Source organism: Sander lucioperca, chromosome 20 (assembly GCF_008315115.2).
Source record: "Sander lucioperca isolate FBNREF2018 chromosome 20, SLUC_FBN_1.2, whole genome shotgun sequence".
NCBI classification, from domain to species: Eukaryota; Metazoa; Chordata; class Actinopteri; order Perciformes; family Percidae; genus Sander; species Sander lucioperca.
The window spans coordinates 16,559,415-16,577,473 of record NC_050192.1 but is presented as its reverse complement, the minus strand read 5'-3'; the positions used below and the strand labels follow the sequence as shown (position 1 = coordinate 16,577,473).

Genomic DNA, 18,059 nt, shown 5'->3' with positions numbered 1-18,059 from the left:
TTGAGCAATTAGCATCACAGCGGACAGGTTGGGTTTACGAAAAGAAGAAAGCTACGGTTGGGTTTAGGAAACGTGATACGCGGGACACAATCCCCAGTCTCCTGGGTGAAAGTCCTGTGTTGTTTGACCCATCCACCCCCCCATCCAACCTCCCTATGCGGATTTTCGGGCTTTCATACTACTCGCTATGGCGTAAATTCACACGCAATCACAAGGTAATGTAAGTCAATGGAGGCCAAATGGCGTTGATAAACACACTAAAAAGCGAGTATGCGTCTTGATAACACGTCAATAATGGCATACGAATTGGCGTGTCATACATACGCCACTTATTGAGATCAGTCTGTGTGAAAACTTTGAAGACCTAAAATGATGTCCGACAATTATTTCAAGCAACACATTAACAATGACATAATCAGCTTTCTTAACTTCATCACCACTCCTCACATCTTGTTTTCATCATGTAAAAAAGAATATAGTTAAACATATACAGTCGTCTAATGTGACAGTACTTGATTATCATGAATAAGGCAAGCTAACGGCTAACATACTACAGCTTTTCTTTGACTGGCTCTGCAGATTATATGATGCAACAAAATGTCACATTTTCCTCCCCACATCATCTTTATAATCAGTTACAAAAGCAACATCAATAATTTTTGGTGTCTCTTTCCACCTTAAAACCCACCAGGAAAGGGAGGGATTGTGTCTAATGAGCCACGGGGAGGCTTTTATTGTGAAACATCAGTGCAGGAGTTTAATAAGAAAATAGTACAGGGTTTTTCCTGGCTTTTTTTTTTTGGGGGGGGGGCACATTAAGCGGGGGGAAGTCTCTGGGTCCTCTCCTAGGAAATTCTGAGAGCCAGACACATTGTTTCCTGCATTCTGATACATTTTTATGCCCCAATACATGGTGGATACGTCTTTATATATGTGACAGAAAACACAAATCTGAGTTCACTTGACCCCAATTTCTATGTTTTATTCTTTTTATTGTATGTTATGTTGTTTTATTCTTGGTCCTTTTCTGTAAAGCACTTTGGATACCCGTAGGTTGCTGTAAAAGAGCTATACAAATAAATGTTGATTGACTACAAGGAACTTTCAACTGCTTATAAGACTGTTTAAATGTAATGTTGATGCCTCTATATCAGAGAGAAAGGGGAGGGGAGTTGACAGCTGGAAGTCAAAGATGTATTAGCGCTGGTGATTTTCCTTTAGACGCTGGCTACAACTTCTTTGGGGGGGTGCCAAATATTTCTCTATGCAGAAAAAAATCTCTAATAATAAAAGCATAAATGTACAATCATATTCTATAATTGTTCCCCCCTTTGCAATGGTTTAAAAGTTTGCCAATGTATGTCTGTCTGGGTCTTTTCTAGGAAAGCTATGCCTGATATTATCCCACACCTGAACTGCTCTGATTTGGCTGTTTGAGAGCAGAGCTGTCCATCTGGCTGTGAGATCCTACTCTGTGCCCTGAGCTCCTCCTGCCTCTTCACCCAGCAAGTCGTCAGCACCACCGAGGTAATCCAACTCCATGTTGTCCTCTCGTCTTGGTGTCTGCCCTCTTCTGGCCTAGAGAAACATGACAGGAAATGTCTTAGATACCTTTTTGTTCTCCAAAAGAGATACGCTACTCTTACAACACAGGGTTAGTGAACAGTAGGGCTGAAACGATTCATCAAGTAACTCGAATAATTTGATTACTAAAAATCCTTTTGCCTCAAAGCTTCGTTTAATTAATATTACCAACATTGTATCGCTCACGGTGTTTCCGCACGGAGGATTATTACTGTCACACACCGGGTTGACGCTGTTGGCGACACATGCATAGACAGTAAAATAAATGGACCAGTAGATCCCGTTGCTCTGGACGACCAGTGAAGGCTATTATATGGCTGAGCGTTACTGTGCAGCGTCCAACTGAGCTTGAAGACGTAGATGTGACGTGAGCAACCTGTCTGAAAGTTGGAAGTCTTCTGGTAGCTGTGCCAAGAGAAATCTCAATCATTCCCAATCTTGCAGAGACGGAGAGCGTAGGTATATGTAGGTATTTGTTATCCAAAAGAGATACGTTACTCTTACAACACAGGGTTAGTGAACAGTACAAAGCAGCGTGGAGGCCAGTTAAAATCTTACTTCTTTTTTATATCCGTTACTTATTCAGTCTCTCTGTCAAACTCTGTGCCGGCAAATTTTTTGGAGCGCCGCTTGGGCTGGGACAAGGAATTTGTGGCCGAGATGACAGAAGTTACAGAAGAAGCGCATCACAGCAGAGTGCTGGAAAAGGGCCGAAAATCTGCATATCTACCCGGGTGTCCAGTTTCCATTCCTATGAATTGCAGTTTTTATTCACTATTATTTAAAATAGCTTCTACTTCGCTGTTTTTCTTCTACTGATGTTACAGTACGCTTTCATGAGAGTGAAAAACAGCATTTTCTGTAGATGTTTTTAAATTAAAAAGCCTACCAGGAAAGAGAGAGATGAGCCACTGGAAGGCTTTTAATTTGAAATGTCCGTAAGTTTAATACATAGAAGTGTATAGTGTGTGTAGTCTGTGTGTATGTGTATAGTACCTTGGAATAGCAAAACAGGGCAGCACCGGACACGAGCACCAGCAGCACCAGGACAACCAGTCTGATGACCAGATGTGTTACAGAGGCTGAAACAGATTTACAATCATTCTGGATGGACTTTCATAAATGCTAAATGTGCTTTCATACAGTCAAATAGTTGTTTAAACCGGCTGATTCAGATTGTCAGGTTCTTAAATAAACACAATCTAGTTTAATAAACAACTAAATGCAAATTTAAAATGCAGTTAAACAGACATCAGCAACCTTAAATCAAACTTCATATGAACTTTAGACTTAGCCCCAGTTTGCATGGCTTTTATCCATTCATTCATTCATGAGATTATTCTGAACAGCAGCAGGAAACATCAAGATGTGTGTTTTCATACATGGAAACAGTTGGCACCTCATGAATTTTTATCTAATCTAGACAAATAATACTTTCATGCATGCATTTCATGCAATCATTTGATTTAGATTCTCTATAAAGTTACCTGCGAGAGTGAGATGGAGCGGCCGGCTCTCAGAAGAGAAGTTATGGGAGAAAACATAGAGGTGATAAACACAGCGGTACTCCCCTCGGTGGGTGGAGTCTGCAGCAGAAAACAGGAAGTGGGCCGAGTGATTGACAGCTGGCAGGGTGTAGTTCTTCTGTTCTGGGTCGGAGTTGTTGAAGATGAGCTGGAAGGAGCCTCCTGGGTACTGTGGCAGGATGGAGCAGCTGATGGTGAAGTCAGAGCTCATGAGCACTCGCAATCCCTGCTGCGTGGCCTCAGAAACCCCGTCAATGTGGGTAGAGAAGGAGATGTTTGGCTGAGCCAGCAAATCTGTGGACACAGTGGATGAAAAATGAAGACCACATATCAAGATTATAAAATTCTACCATCATCATCTTTATTTGTTTTGTTAAAGTGATAAACACTGAGCAAAGTAAAACGTGTTTCATCCAGGGCGGACGTTGTAAACATTCGGGGCTCAGCTCTAACCTGGTGGGGTGGAGGGGGGGTTCCTGGGGTACACTATTATTTTAAAGACATTTGATAAAAGAATGCCTAAAACTCTGTAAATCATTAGAGAAAAAAACATGAAAGTTGCCAAAGAAAAGAACCACCCTATAAAGCCTAAATCCTGTTTTATGTCTAATTGTTCTCCAACTGTCTTCCTAAACCAGAACAAAACAACTCCTGCCACAAGAAAAATGGCAAAAAATTTTATTATTAAAAATTTATTTATTATTATTATTATTATTTTGGAAGTTACATAACATACTGTAGATAATAGGGTAGGAATTTTGAGTAAACAGCATCTTGAAACTAAGGCAATATTTCCTTTTTAACTGCTTTGACCGCAACCAGTATGAATGATCAGATGGTTCACAGCGACCATATGCGCCGTCTACACCATCCCGACCGTGCTATCGGATAAGATGACAGGATTTGTTTATTAGCAAAAGAAAGTAAAGGTTAAGAATGTGACTGTCACTGTCCATACCTGAGCAGACCACCTCCAGGTTCTTGGTGCTTTTCCTGGACCTTAACCATAAACACTCCCGTACTATCCAATCAGACTGAATACAAGAATGACTGATCCCCCACACAAATGTTTCTGAAGAGCTGTTGCTTATGTTTGTGGAAACAGCAGAACCACAGCCCAGCCGTTTACACACTGCAGATGATAACTTCTGGTCCCATTCAGAATCCCAGTCAGTCACTGGTCTCCACTGTCCCCGTTTCATCTCTGGCGTACCAGCACAGCTACTGGCTCCTCCTGACAACCTGACATCATCAGGCTCTGAACAGAGACACGAGAATAATTAATGAAATAAATGAAGTCATTTTTATAAGTATGTTTGGTAACACTTCATTTGAAGGCTGTGCATAAGAGTGACATGCCACTGTTATGCACACCCTTCAAAGCATCAAAGGTGTCATAATTTACCTAATGACACCTTTGACATAAAGTTGGCATTATATGATGTCAGGGCCGGTGAGGCCCAGTAAGAAATTGTGGAACCAAAAGCAGACTCAGGAGGCAGAGAGTAGATTATGTAGGTTTTATTGAAGAAACACAGGAATAGGCAGCCAGGCAGAACACTTGGTAGGCAGCGTTAACTCAAAAAGGCAAAAAAACACAGCAGAGGTAACAGGCAGGGCTCAGTCCAATATTCAAAGTGGCAAAAACAGGCAGCATTCGGTACACAGGTTTGGCAGGCAAAAACACAGGCAGTAGTACAGGCAGGGTTCAGTCAGACATCCAAAGTGGCAAAAACAGGCAGAGTTCGGTACACAGATTGGCAGACAAAAAGGGAAGGCAAGGTCCAAGCGAAGGTTTCCAAGAAGGTTAAGTCCAATATCCAAGTCCAGAAAAACACAGGCTTTGGTCAAAAACGGTAAATACAATAGAATATGGGCATGTGACAATCTGGCAAAGAGTGCTCCTCCCGCCACTGCTTAAAAAAACTATGGCTGACGAGGAGAGTGGCAACAGGTGTGGGAGAATGGCAACAGGTGTGGCAGTGCAAGCGCTGATGATAGGCAACTGCCTTGTAGTCAACCAGGAGACAGGATAGAGGGAAAACCCAGACTGGAGTCCAAGAACAGCAGAGGCATGACGAAGAGGGGATTCTGGTCCGAGCTGTGACGGTACCACCCTCTGACGGACGCTACCAGGCGTCCCAGCCAGGGCCTCCAGATGGCGTTGGTGGAACTCTGCGATCAGGGAGTGGTCCACGATGAAACTGGCAGGGATCCATCTGCGCTCCTCAGGGCCATAGCCTTCCCAGTCAACGAGGTACTGGAGCCCTCTACCTCAGCGACGTACGCTCAGGAGACTGCTCACCGTGAACACTTCACCTCCATCAACAACCCTGGGAGAAGGAGGGGGTTTGGAGGGTGGGGACAGGGGACTAGAGACAAGAGGTTTCACCAGGGAGACATGGAATGTCTGATTAATATGGCGCATAGTCCGAGGTAAGGCAAGTTTAACTGAACAGGGGTTGATCACCTTCGAGATGGAGAATGGCCCAACAAACCTGGGATTCAACTTGCGGCAGGGGGACCGGAGGAGCAGATCGCGAGTGGAAAGCAGTACCCTCTGGCCCACTCTGTACCTTGGAGCAGCCGAACGATGCCTGTCTGCCTGTTCCTTAAAGGCCTCTACAGAGTGCAAGTGCCGGGCCCTGGCTCAAGACCAAGTCCTCTTGCACTGACACACAAACGCCTGGGCCGAGGGGACTACAACCTCCCCCTCTTGGGCGGGAAACAAGAGGGGCTGATAACCCAAACAGCAAAAAGGGAGAGGCCAGTGGCTGAGGTGGGCAAGGAGTTGTGTGCTTCCACCCAGGGAAGAGCCGAGCTCCACGAGGCCGGGTCCTGAGAGGTCATACACCTGAGTGCCACTTCCAGCTTCTGGTTCGTCTGCTCGGTCTGTCCATTTGTCTGGGGGAGGAAACCTGAAGACAAGCTGGGAGAAGCACCGATCAGTTTGCAAAACGCCTTCCAAAACTGAGCAGAGAACTGAGGCCCTCAATCAGATACTATGTCAGAAGGAAGACCATGCAGGTAGAACACATGAAAAACTAGTAACTCAGCAGTCTGTTTGGCAGAGGGTAGCTTAGACAAGGGAATAAAATGGGCAGCTTTGGAGAACCGATCCACCACAGTCAAAATGCATGCATTGCCATCAGAATTGGGGAGCCCAGTCACAAAATTGTGACTAGGTGAGGGGTGGGGAGAGGTCTTAGGAGCCCCGCAGGAGGTCTGTTACCCGTCTTGTTCCTAGTGCAGACGGCACAGACTGCCACAAAGGTCTGGACGTCCTTCCTCATGGATGGCCACCAAAAGCGCTGTCCGACCAATGCCAGGGTCCGGGCTGTCCCGGGATGGCAGGCAATTCTGGAATTATGCCCCCATTCCAGCACCTGTGATCGGACAGAGAGAGGCACAAACAAGCGGTAGGGTGTTCTTTGCTTGGTACCTGCTCTTGCTCCCGAGCTGCCTGTACTAGGGCCTCTATATCCATTCGGGCAGCTCCCACCAGGCACCTAGAAGGGAGGATGGTCTCCACGGAGGTCCGGTCCTGAGCTGAGGCGAACTGCCAGGAAAGAGCATCAGACTTGGCATTTCTGGATCCTGGACGATAAGAGAGAGAGAAATTGAACCGCGCGAAAAAGAGGGACCACCGGGCTTGTCGAGCGTTGAGGCGCTTGGCTGTTCGGAGATATTCCAGGTTCTTGTGATCCGTCCAGACCAGGAAAGGAGGATCAGCTCCGTCCAGCCAATGCCTCCATTCCTCCAGGGCCAGTTTCACTACCAGTAGCTCCCGATCCCCAATATCATAGTTCCTCTCTGCTGAAGAGAGGCGGCGAGAGAAAAAAGCATGTGGGTGTAGCTTGTTATCCTTGCGCGACTTCTGGGAGAGAACGCCCCCCACTCCAGACTCAGAGGCATCCACCTCAACCACAAATTGAAGGGTGGGGTCGGGAATGATGAGAATAGGGGCTGAAGTGAACTTCCGCTTGAGCTCAGCAAAAGCCTCCTCTGCACCTTCATGCCATCGGAAAGGGGACTTGGTAGAGGTGAGAGCAGTGAGAGGGCCAGCCACAGAACTGTAGTTCTTGATGAATCGCCTGTAGAAATTTGCGAAGCCCAGGAAACGCTGGAGTTCTTGTCTTGAAGAGGGAGTGGCCCAGTTAACCACTGCCTTCAGTTTCGAGGTGTCCATCTGGACCTGGGAGGGAGAGATAATGTAGCCCAAAAAGGAGACCGAGTCCTTGTGGAATTCACACTTCTCCGCCTTGACAAAATGTTTGTTCTCCAGATGCCTGCCTGACATGGAGCCTATGGTCAGCAAGAGAACAGGAAAAAAACAAAATGTCATCATGGTAAACAAAAACACTCAAGAAGTCTCTCAAGACGTCATTAACCAGAGCCTGAAAAACAGCTGCCGCATTGGTCAATCCGAAAGGGACCACAAGATACTCATAGTGGCCTGTTGGGGTGTTGAAAGCTGGTTAACGAAAAAGAAGCCAGCACCAGCAGGGGACAATGATGGGCGGATGATACCAGCAGCCAGTGACTCTGCAATGTACTTATTCATGGCTCCTCTTTCTGAGGGAGAGAGGGAGTAGAGCCTGCCCTTAGGGGGAGAGGTGCCAGGGAGGAGCTCAATCGCACACGTCATATGGCCTATGAGGGGGTAGGGAGACTGCACGTGACTTGCTGAACACAGGCTTGAGGTCCAAATACTTGCGTGGAACCCCAGATAAATCAGGAAATTCTTCAATGGCTTGAGAAGGAGAGGCAGGAGTAATAGCAGACTTGAGGCATGAGGACAGACAGATGGGGCTCCATCCCAAAATTGTGTTGTCAGACCAGTTGATGTGGGGATTGTGCAAGGACAGCCAAGGGAATCCAATGACTTTAAGCAAGACCAACAATCTCTGTGTTAATAACCTAGACAACATAACCTGTTATAAATATGTCACAGCAGGCCTAATTAATGTTAAGTTCAATTTTATTCATAATGTCAAATCATAACAGGAGTTATCTCAGGATACTTTACAGATAGAGTAGCTCTAGACCTCTATAATTTAGAGAGACCCAACAATTCCTACAAGAGCATGCATTTGGTATGAAAGACTTCCTTTTAACAGGCAGGAACCTCAGACAGAACCTGTCTCTTGGTTGGCGGCCATCTGCCTCGACCGGTTAGAGAGAAAGAGATTCAGAAATACGACTCATAATTATTATATCAGTGGGTATAATGGAATGGCATGATGAAGAGTGGCAATTATAGTAACAGTAAAGATATTAGAACTAGGACTAATAATAATAGCAGTAAAAGTGCAGGGCGTAGCAGGCTGTCAAGCAGGACCATGGCAGCAGCTGCAAACACGATCCAGGTGCCACCACAATCCATGGAAAGAAGAGGTGAGACAGCACAAGGGCTCCGGGCAAGAAGCTAAGTTAGTAACATGGGACATGACATTAATGGGACATGAATGCACACAGATGGAGAGAGAGAGAGAGGAGAGAGGAGCTCAGTGCATAGCCGTGATTCAAAACTGGCCAGTGCAATATGCCAGGTTATATTGTTTTGCTTACTTTCAAATCGTCATAACACAAACATCTTAAACTGTTTTAACTTTGCATTAAAAGTGTCATATTTTACATAATGACAGTCAAACATTCATAAAGATTTGTTCATGTTCATGACCGGTGTCATGTCAGTTTTTTGCACACTTCGAATAAAATGTTACCAGTAATTCAAAGCTACAGCTCCTCTACTCTACCTGAGCAGGTGAGTCCAGCAGCTTTGCCAGAAGAGCAGGTGTTTCTATCTGAGCTGTCACAGTCCAGCAGAGCAGACTCATGGCCTCTACACTGGAACTCTTTGGTCCACACTGGAGCCTCCATGTCTCCATAGAGCGCCCCCTGGAGGACTGAAGGAGCCCCACAGCCAAGCTCCCTGCAGACCACCTCTGTATCCTGCAGGTCAAAGTCATCTTCACACACTGAGAACCACGACTGGGTAGACTGGTTAGACTTTACCTCCAGTCTACCTGAACACAGACTAGTCCCGTTCACCAGCCTGACAGAGTCTGAAGAAGAGAGAGAGACAGACAGAGAAAGAAAGACAGAAAAACATGCAGACAGAGAATTGAAAGTGTATACAAGTATGGCATTGCAAAATAACACTAACACCTTAAAATACAATAGCGCTGCCAGTTGCATGTTTTTGTTCTTGCTAGGCAACCACCAAATCTCTGGCTTTGGGCACTTTTTCTCTCTGAGTTGAAGTTTTTTCAACTCAAGGCGTTCAGGGCAACGCAAAAGCAGCAAGCAAAACACTTCACTTTTCTTGAAAAAGCCGCCAAAGGTTGATAAAATGCGCTCTGTCTGATCGGGGCCCTATGTCGCCCAACCAAAACATAAAATGTCCAAAGTATCAGGCCGCTCATGAACCATACAACTGTAGGTAACACATGCACTGCTGCTGTATCAAAGTGCTGTGGACTGCTTAGGGAAAAGGTCGGGGTGGATGGGTGGGTCATAAAACACAGCGCTTTCATATTCGTATTGAACAGCCAAATCTGATTCAGCTGACTTAATTCTGAGTCGGGTACATACAGCCGTAGTTCTCCATTGCTGGCTTAATAAGATAACTTACTCAATGCTGCCTTTTCATTTCCCATAAACCTATGCATTGCTGCATGCATCTGCAACCATGTGGCACTGTCAGATGGAATATAAAACTAAGCTCTTATTCTTGATGACATCTCCTGGATCTACTGTAGCTTGGATGGTACCTCATTTGGACATGCTTTGAACAAAAGCATCTGTGAGAAATGTAAATGCAAGCGAGAAGACTGAGATTACAGTTATAGCTAAAGTATTGCCTGGTGTGGTGTTACCTGAGCAGATGATCTCCAGGTTGGAAGTGGAAGTGGAATACTTTATTAATATACACTCCCTAACTGCAGACTTGGATTGAAGGCAAGTTGATCCAATCCACCATGTTCCTCTGTACAACTTCATCTTTTTCCACCCTGTTGAAACAGCAGAGCCGCAGTCAAGATGTCTACACATTACATCTGCTGCCTTTAGATTCCATGCAGAATCTCTAACATCCACTTTACTCCACTCTCCCTCATTCTTCATCTCCAGTTCACCGGCACAGCGACTGGATCCTCTCGCCAACTGGAAATTATCGGGCTCTGAGCAGACAAGAGTAATTGGTAAAAATAGATCATGCCACATTTATCAAAATAGAAACTCAAATCAAAGCTACAGCTCTTCTTCTACCTGAGCAGGTGAGTGCAACAGCTTTGCCAGAAGCGCTGTTGTTTCTTTCTGAGCTGTCACAGTCCAGCAAAGCAGACTCATGGCCTCTACACTGGAACTCTTTGGTCCACACTGGAGCCTCCATGTCTCCATAGAGCGCCCCCTGGAGGACTGAAGGAGCCCCACAGCCAAGCTCCCTGCAGACCACCTCTGCATCCTGCAGGTCAAAGTCATCTTCACACACTGAGGACCACGACTGGGTAGACTGGTTAGACTTTACCTCCAGTCTGCCTGAACACAGACTAGTCCCATTCACCAGCCTGACAGAGTCTGAAGAAGAGAGAGAGAGTCAGACACACAGAGAAAGAGAAAGAAAGACAGAAAAATATGCAGACAGAGAATTGAAAGTGTATAAAAGTATATGGCATGGCAAAATAACACTGACACAAGGCCGTTAAAACGTGCTCTCTGTTTGATTGGGCCTTATGTTGCCAAACCAGAACTATTCGTACATATGGCTACGAAAAGTAAGGCACTATTATTCCTATGTATTATTTTTTCACTGTATGCACCACATTAACTGCTGCTGTATAAGAACGCTGTGGGCCGTGTAGGGGGGAGGTCAGGGTGGATGTTTGGGTCATAAAACAGCGCTTTCAAGTCTGGGAGCTTGAAAGCTGTCTGGAGTTTGCTTCCATGGGAAAACAAGATTTTCACACAGGAAATGCGTGTTCCTTGGGAGTGTTTTAATCCAATCCGATCTTTTTCCTTAAATGGGGCGGTGCTTCCGAGCTAGTTCAGGCAGGCAACTCGATCTGCACCGCTGTATACACATGTGGCGCTCTATTTAAGCTGCTCATCAATGGCATTGCTGCCCTGCTCCCGTATTGCTAACTGCTCTCTAAACCCCAGCATCCACCTGCAGGCTCCAGCCAGGGGGAAGCTACTTTATCATCACTCTCCAATATCTCATGTAAACCCAATCTGCGGAGATTGATGATGTCGGAGTCTGGATGCCAAAGACAATATTCTGCTGTTATAGTAAACATTTCAATCATGAGTTGTCCAACCATTGCCGATTTTAGACCCTTTTTAGACTAAATTTCATCTCAGCCCCCCTAAGAATTATAATAGTAAAAACAAAAGAAATGTTAGGGGTTCAAGTTAGAGTTTGCAAACTTGTCTATTAGTGACAGAGGACACACAATTACAGGTTCAAAGGGCTTGAAACAGGTTTAATATCCTGTGTGGCTGTCACCGATGCTATGCACCTGTAACCCCGTCAATGAAAGGGTTAACAGAAACGTAGTGTTGGCCAATCGTAGGTGGTTGTGCCAGACTCCAGCCTTTGGCTGAGTTTCTATCTAATCTGTCAGAGGGAGAGCAGGAGTGCTGTCGTAAAGTTTAACGTTGGTGGTCACCAGAGAAGAAGTTGGTAATTTCTTGACTCAGATTAGAACCCATATTGAAACGTAAGCAACTAAAATCGCTGAATGTTAGAACATTGTGTCAAATTGGCCGTTATTACTGTGACTTATAAAGTGTCAGGTTTAGTTCCATCATAGTGTCAAAAAACGTCCCTGACGTTGTTGTTCAATAACTATTTTAGAGATTATTGGCTCATGAAATTACTGGTTTAGCAGGGTGGGTTAACACTTTTGCAAGGCATTGTATCCGTGTCACATTCTCATTAGGGGCTGAGCCCCCCTAAAGGTCTGATCCTAGAATCGCCCCTGTGTCCGACTGAGTCATTTTGGTGCCTAATATTAACTCTTCGTTTTGGTGCCTAAACTTAACCGCATGACGCCCACTTTTTGTCGTCTAAACTTAATTCTAATGTCCGCCAAAATGACCAACAACTCAGGTGCCCTGTACCTGGCTCAAAGCCCCCTTTATCAGGTAAACTGAACTACCAACTACTGCTTATTTGACTCTTAAGAGACTCTGTATCGGCTACCTACAACTTCCACCTGGCGTCACAGAGCTCTGTAGCAGGGTTTTATTACTACATGTGGCAAATTATTACATAATGCAAGTGTTATTACATAATGAAGTACAAATGCATTACATTTTTTAATTTTATTACATAATGCTTTGTTACAGGCCAGTTCAGCGACAGTCCCCTTCTGGTGGCTGATGTAAGAGGAATATCTTGGAAGGTTTGAAGCCATGAGCCTCCAGCAACAAACCTACTTTTGAGCTTGCTTTGGAATTTGTGTTTTTGTGTTACTGATTGTTGTTACCTGAGCAGATGATCTCCAAACTGGTAGCCTCAGTCAGAGACCTTTTTGTTAAACATTTCTTCAGTCTAGGTCCAGACTCAAGACAGGAAGGTGTGATTCTGATAAAAGAGTCTAAGTATGAACGTCTTTTTGATGAAGTTCGAACCACAGAGCCACAGTCCAGATGTCTGCAAACTACGTCTGCTAACTTCAGGTCCCAGTCATAGTCATCCACTACTGACCACTCTCCCTGGAGCTTCACCTGTAGCACACCAGAACAGCGGCTGGATCCTCCCAACAACCGGATATCATCAATATCTGAACACAGGTGAGAGAGTAATTAGTACAGAGAAATATTTTGCACATCTATTACATGAGACAGGTGTGTAGGAGAGGGACGAGTAGGTCAATGGTTTAAAAGAAACTCCCGCACAATGTTAACTTGCAAAGATAACTTTAATAACTGGTGACGTTGGGAGCATGCCTATGTTCCCACAGCCCTAAGTTCTCACATTTCTAAGTTTTTTTTTTCACTGAAAATTAGGCCCTATGTTCCCATAGCCCTATGTTCCCACAGCCCTATGTTCCTTTTCTAAGATTTTTTTCAAAAATTTACACCCAACCTATTATCCAGTAGCAATGGACTACAGATGGAATGTAACCCTAACACTAACCCTACAAATCTTAGAAATGTGGGAACATAGGGCTGACCCTGTAAAACCTTTTTAAATGTATCTTTGCAAGTCAGACAATGTGCAGGAGTTACTTTGCAACGAGAAGTAATTAGTAAAATAATCTCCTGTGTAATTCTTCATTTATATCTAGTTTCTCCGTTTTACCTTGTTCCTCTGTCTGGATACCTGGGAGGAATCCTAAAGCAAAACATAAATAAATGAAAAATGTATCCTGCTCTGGACAGGTCAGGCAGAAGGATTACAGTAGAAACATCCTTTACAGTTTCTACAGTTATTATTCAAACAAGCCATTGAAACACATTGAGGGCTCACAAACTGACGGTTTAAAACCTGCTCTCGTGATAATTACTACAGCCACAAGAGTTTTACGGCTAACAAGAAACCTAATTGTTGGGTCGCTATGAGCTGCTTGCATAATCTGTATCACAATCTGATCATTTTCTGGGTGAGTAGGGGCTTTGTATTTAGATCCTTAAAGTAGCAATGCTACAAAAAATACTCATACATTTTGTATTTGAAGGTGGACTAAAAATAATTGAATCCAAGTTTAACTTAAATAAAAGATAATTTAGAAATAAGATAAACTAGCCGATATTAAGGTGTAATTATAAAGTAAAGACGATTAAATATTTCAGAATTGCATTATGCCGGTTTTAAGATTTTGTTCCTAAAAAAATGAAATTTGAAAACAGAATTTTAAAAAGCTTGAAACATATTTTGGGTACTTCTACAATCAACCACATGAGTTATTCAGCCAACTATTCTATAAATCAACTGTAAGGAATAATAACACAGTGGTTAATAATAACAAATCAAAAGAGTTCGACTTCTATTCCCCTAAACAACTATTTTATATATAATTGTAATCAAATATATTGTAATTGTTGCAATTACTTCATAACATGATGTATAATTAGTTAACAACCAATGTCATAATTAAAAATGTATTTAAATTGCTTTTATTTTGGTAAGACTCAAAGTACTTTTATTTTGAAGGCTCTTTGGGATGCACGTGAAAGACCCACAACAAACAACAGCAAGCTAGCAGCAAGCACGGACTAAATGGTCCTGTGAAAGTTTGACAATGGTAATAAAAGAGCCTTTAATGTAATGTCAGTGATTAAAGAGACCTTCTTTGTAGCATGCAGCCAACGAGGTATGTTGTTTTGTATTTCTGTATTGTTACTGGTGAATGGTTTATGTTTCGAGTAGAATGCTAATATGGTCTATATGTTTTCATTATGCTGTGTGTTTAGTTTTCACGGTGGAATTAGAGAGAAGTTTTGAATAAACTAGTAGCAAAAGAGACACTTCTGCCTGCTAAAGAATTATATATAGGCCTATATTATTTTGAATATTTTATCAGGGTCAACATTTTGTCTTTCTAGCTGTAACCACCAGGGGGGAAATACCAAACTAGTATTTGTGTGTGTCTGTGTTTTTGGCTTAGGTTTCTAGGTTAAAGGTGAGTCATCATCACATCACAGTCAGAAAGCAGCGTCAGTGAAGAAAGGGTAACGCCTGCACACTTTCTCCAAGCAACAAAAGTTCATTGACAACATTTCAATCCTACTTAGATCTTCATCAGTTCAAACATGTTTGAAAAATTGGAAACTACACCCATATATGCAGTATATACTGTTGGGGATAGCCTACTGTTGATGTGTAACTGTGCTAATGTCTTGCTGCTTCCTGTAGCTCTGCATGGCTTACTGAGAAAGCTTATTTGTTGATATAGCTGTCTGTATGGTGTCTTGTTGACTTCTGTCTGTATAGTTTAACCTGTACTAATTGCTGTTTCTTGTTGCTCTTGTCTAAAATCATCTGGCCAAAGGACTATAGTTGAAAATTAACCGGCTGGCTAATACTGGCACATTCACAGAAATGTTAATTAATGTGTGTTGTCCTTTATAAAATAAAGAATAAGAATATATACATTATGCTCCCACACAGACTGACAAGCTCTATGAGTCTAGGAAACCCTGTCCTAGAAGTTGCATGGGTTCCATAATAACCATCCATCCATGATCTTGCGGCCTTTTTTTGGGATTGTTGCGGCCCAAAATAGACAACGTCGGCAGTATTGACGGCAAAATAGGCTACAGAATATTTTGTTCTGTATTGACAGGTGCAATATTTGAAAATCGATAATTAGGGGTCCAAGCCCGAGTCTGCAAGAAGTCTACTCAAGGAATTTTGCTACGTTAAGGTATGCGCATTTGACGACCAAACAAATGTTCATAGCTAGCTACCACACACGTATCATCATATCTCGGCCAAATTAAATGTTATCAGCAAAGAACTTGAGATCATTTTTCAACATCCCACTATTTGGCGAAGATCAGCCTTTAGGGGGCACTATAAGCAACGTTTATTTGTTTTGGCCAATAACTCAATGCATTTAAATGGGAAATTTGCAATTGCAATATCTCTGCCACAGTAAATGCAATCAACACGAAACTTTCAAATTTGGCCAAGATCGGCCATTAGGGGGCACTATAATCAACGTAGACATGTTTTGGCACTTTAACTCAATCACTGTTAATGACATAACCCTAACCCTAACCCACAGACCTTGCAGCACACACTTCTCAATATTTACTGATGTTTACCTCCTACCGTTACATTTTGGTTTTTGCTTTCGCGTGCTCCCCTAGTTTTCTACAATAAACAAACTTCTTAACCCACCTGACAAAGATTCTACAACCTTCACAGTGGACAAATGCAACTGTTTTCTCTCACTTTTTCAATTCAAAATCAACACCATTCGTACACACCGATACCGTGGGTGCTCCGGAGTTCGAGCACCCACGGAAAATACTGAGCACCCACGTGTGCTAGACTGCCAGTAGGCTACATTCATTTAAAATTAAACATTGCAGCTGGTGCTAAGTGGAGCGTCTGTCATAGTGTGATTGGTTATGTCGTGACATTGATTCTTAATTTCCCACGAAGCTGATCGCGGTTACGTGTCAGTTAAACTTTTCATCTCCAATCCTATCTGTATTTGTGAGAAGTAGCGCTGTCCTGAGATGAAACCTACTTTACGGCTTAATTATCAAGTTAATAGGCGTGTGTGTTCGCGTCGGCCGCTGTCCATTTCATAAGGTTCTGAAATGCAAACCATTTTTGACTACTTCTTTTTAAAGGGCGTGCGCCTGTGACCACCCACGGAGGAAAACATAAATCAGCGCCTATGACACCATTTACAACAACCTGACAACCTCTCCTGCTCCTTCAACCACCACACCTGCCTCCCCCCTCCACCCTCTCAGTCACGCTCTCATTTCTCTCTGCTGTCCCCTGTGGTCAGGGGGATTAAGAAGTTTGTTTATTGTAGAGAATTGTTAAAGGTAGTCTGTGTATGCATGGAGATTAACTGTTAACCACTACATTTGCAACAGCAATGTACTGCAGACGTCGTGGCTCACACCGTATCGCAGACCTTGCAGATCAAACCTCTCAATATTCACCAATGTTTGCCCCCCCCCACGTAATGCTTTAGATCCTGCTTTGGCGCAGCTCCCCGGGTCATCGGGGGCGAGTGGCGCAGCTTCCCGGGGCGGCAGGGGCGACTGGCATCGAAGGTTTGGACCCCGTCATAACTGCTTGCAGTTCTAGTTATTTATTATTATTACATTTATATCTGCATTTATGTCAAAACCTAGAGCCTTTCAAACATAAAAATGTCATTTATTAAATGTATTTGTGTCAAAATGACATATAAACATCTTTGTATTCATACCTGCAAACTAGTCGCTTTTCGGCGCAAATCGCCGTTTTAAATGGGAAAATGTCATCCACGTGAATCGTGTAGATCCGAAGAGTTTTTATTTGGGGGGGGGGGAGTCCGAGACCCGGTGCTTAACGACCGTTATCTACCGGACCGAATAGCAACGCGGATTTCGTTGCCTTATTTAGGTGCCACTTAAATGCCTGCGCTTCTCTCTGATGCTCCGAAAACGGATGTTAGAGGGAACTGAAACATCGGCGCACGGGACGCTAGTTACGGTAACACTACACTCGACAGCAGGTAACGTTAGCCTACCGTTAGCTAGTTGCTGGAATAAACACGGTTAAAATACTGACAGCTAAACGGTGTAAAAGTGTGTCTGTATTTCACTGGAGAGGACTGTAACACCAGACTGTAGCTGCCGTTGTCTGAAAAACAACACAGACTCCGCCTCGCCTCACCAGCCTCATGCTGCATTCAAAGTAATTGTAAAATACCCTTTTCCCATCCAGTGTTTTTTTTTGTCGTTAACAGGAATTTACTGGTGAAATAAGTTATTGTTATTACATTTTTAATAAATCATTTAGAGGGGGGGGGGGGGGGCACCTTTTTCAGCCCTTCTGAGTTTGCAGGTATGTGTATTCTACTTTGCCTGGAAACGCTTCCAACATGCTTGCGTGTCGCGTGAAAAATAGGCATCAGCCCTATTTCTAGCATGCTATTCCCAGCTATTACGCCGATGATCAGTACAACAACACCATCAACACAGATCGGAAACTATCAATTATTCATTTCAACAGTAGAAGTCTGTATGCAAATGTTCTCAATATTAAGGAATATTTACGTCAATTCACAAAACCGTTTAACATAATTTCGGAAAAGTGGATTAATCCTGAAAAAGGTATGGACTTTGAATTAGATATTAATTATAAGAACAGGGAGAACAAGACTGGAGGAGGTGTGGCTGTGTATGTGGACAAAAACTTCAATTTTAAGGTGTTAGAGGAAATGATAACTGCAATAGGAAATTTATTAGAATGTTTAACAA

At 43.5% G+C, this 18,059-nt stretch overlaps 1 protein-coding gene across 2 annotated transcripts in view; it reads right to left on the bottom strand.

Annotated features, from left to right (window-relative positions):
* Positions 1-325: 325 nt before the first annotated feature.
* The window catches only part of LOC116053447 (scavenger receptor cysteine-rich type 1 protein M130-like), a 49,589-nt gene continuing 31,855 nt past the window's right edge, over positions 326-18,059 (bottom strand). Inside the window, exons 7-9 of one of the 2 annotated variants that reach the window (XM_031304566.2) lie at positions 3,072-3,404; positions 2,581-2,666; positions 327-1,578 (exon numbers count right to left, since the gene is read on the bottom strand). In XM_031304566.2, the coding sequence (XP_031160426.2) occupies positions 1,468-1,578; positions 2,581-2,666; positions 3,072-3,404 (530 nt within the window). In that variant the 3' untranslated portion in view covers positions 327-1,467. Of the gene's footprint in view, positions 1,579-2,580; positions 2,667-3,071; positions 3,405-18,059 lie in introns of both variants that reach the window. The other variant, XM_035995847.1, reaches the window with a different exon arrangement.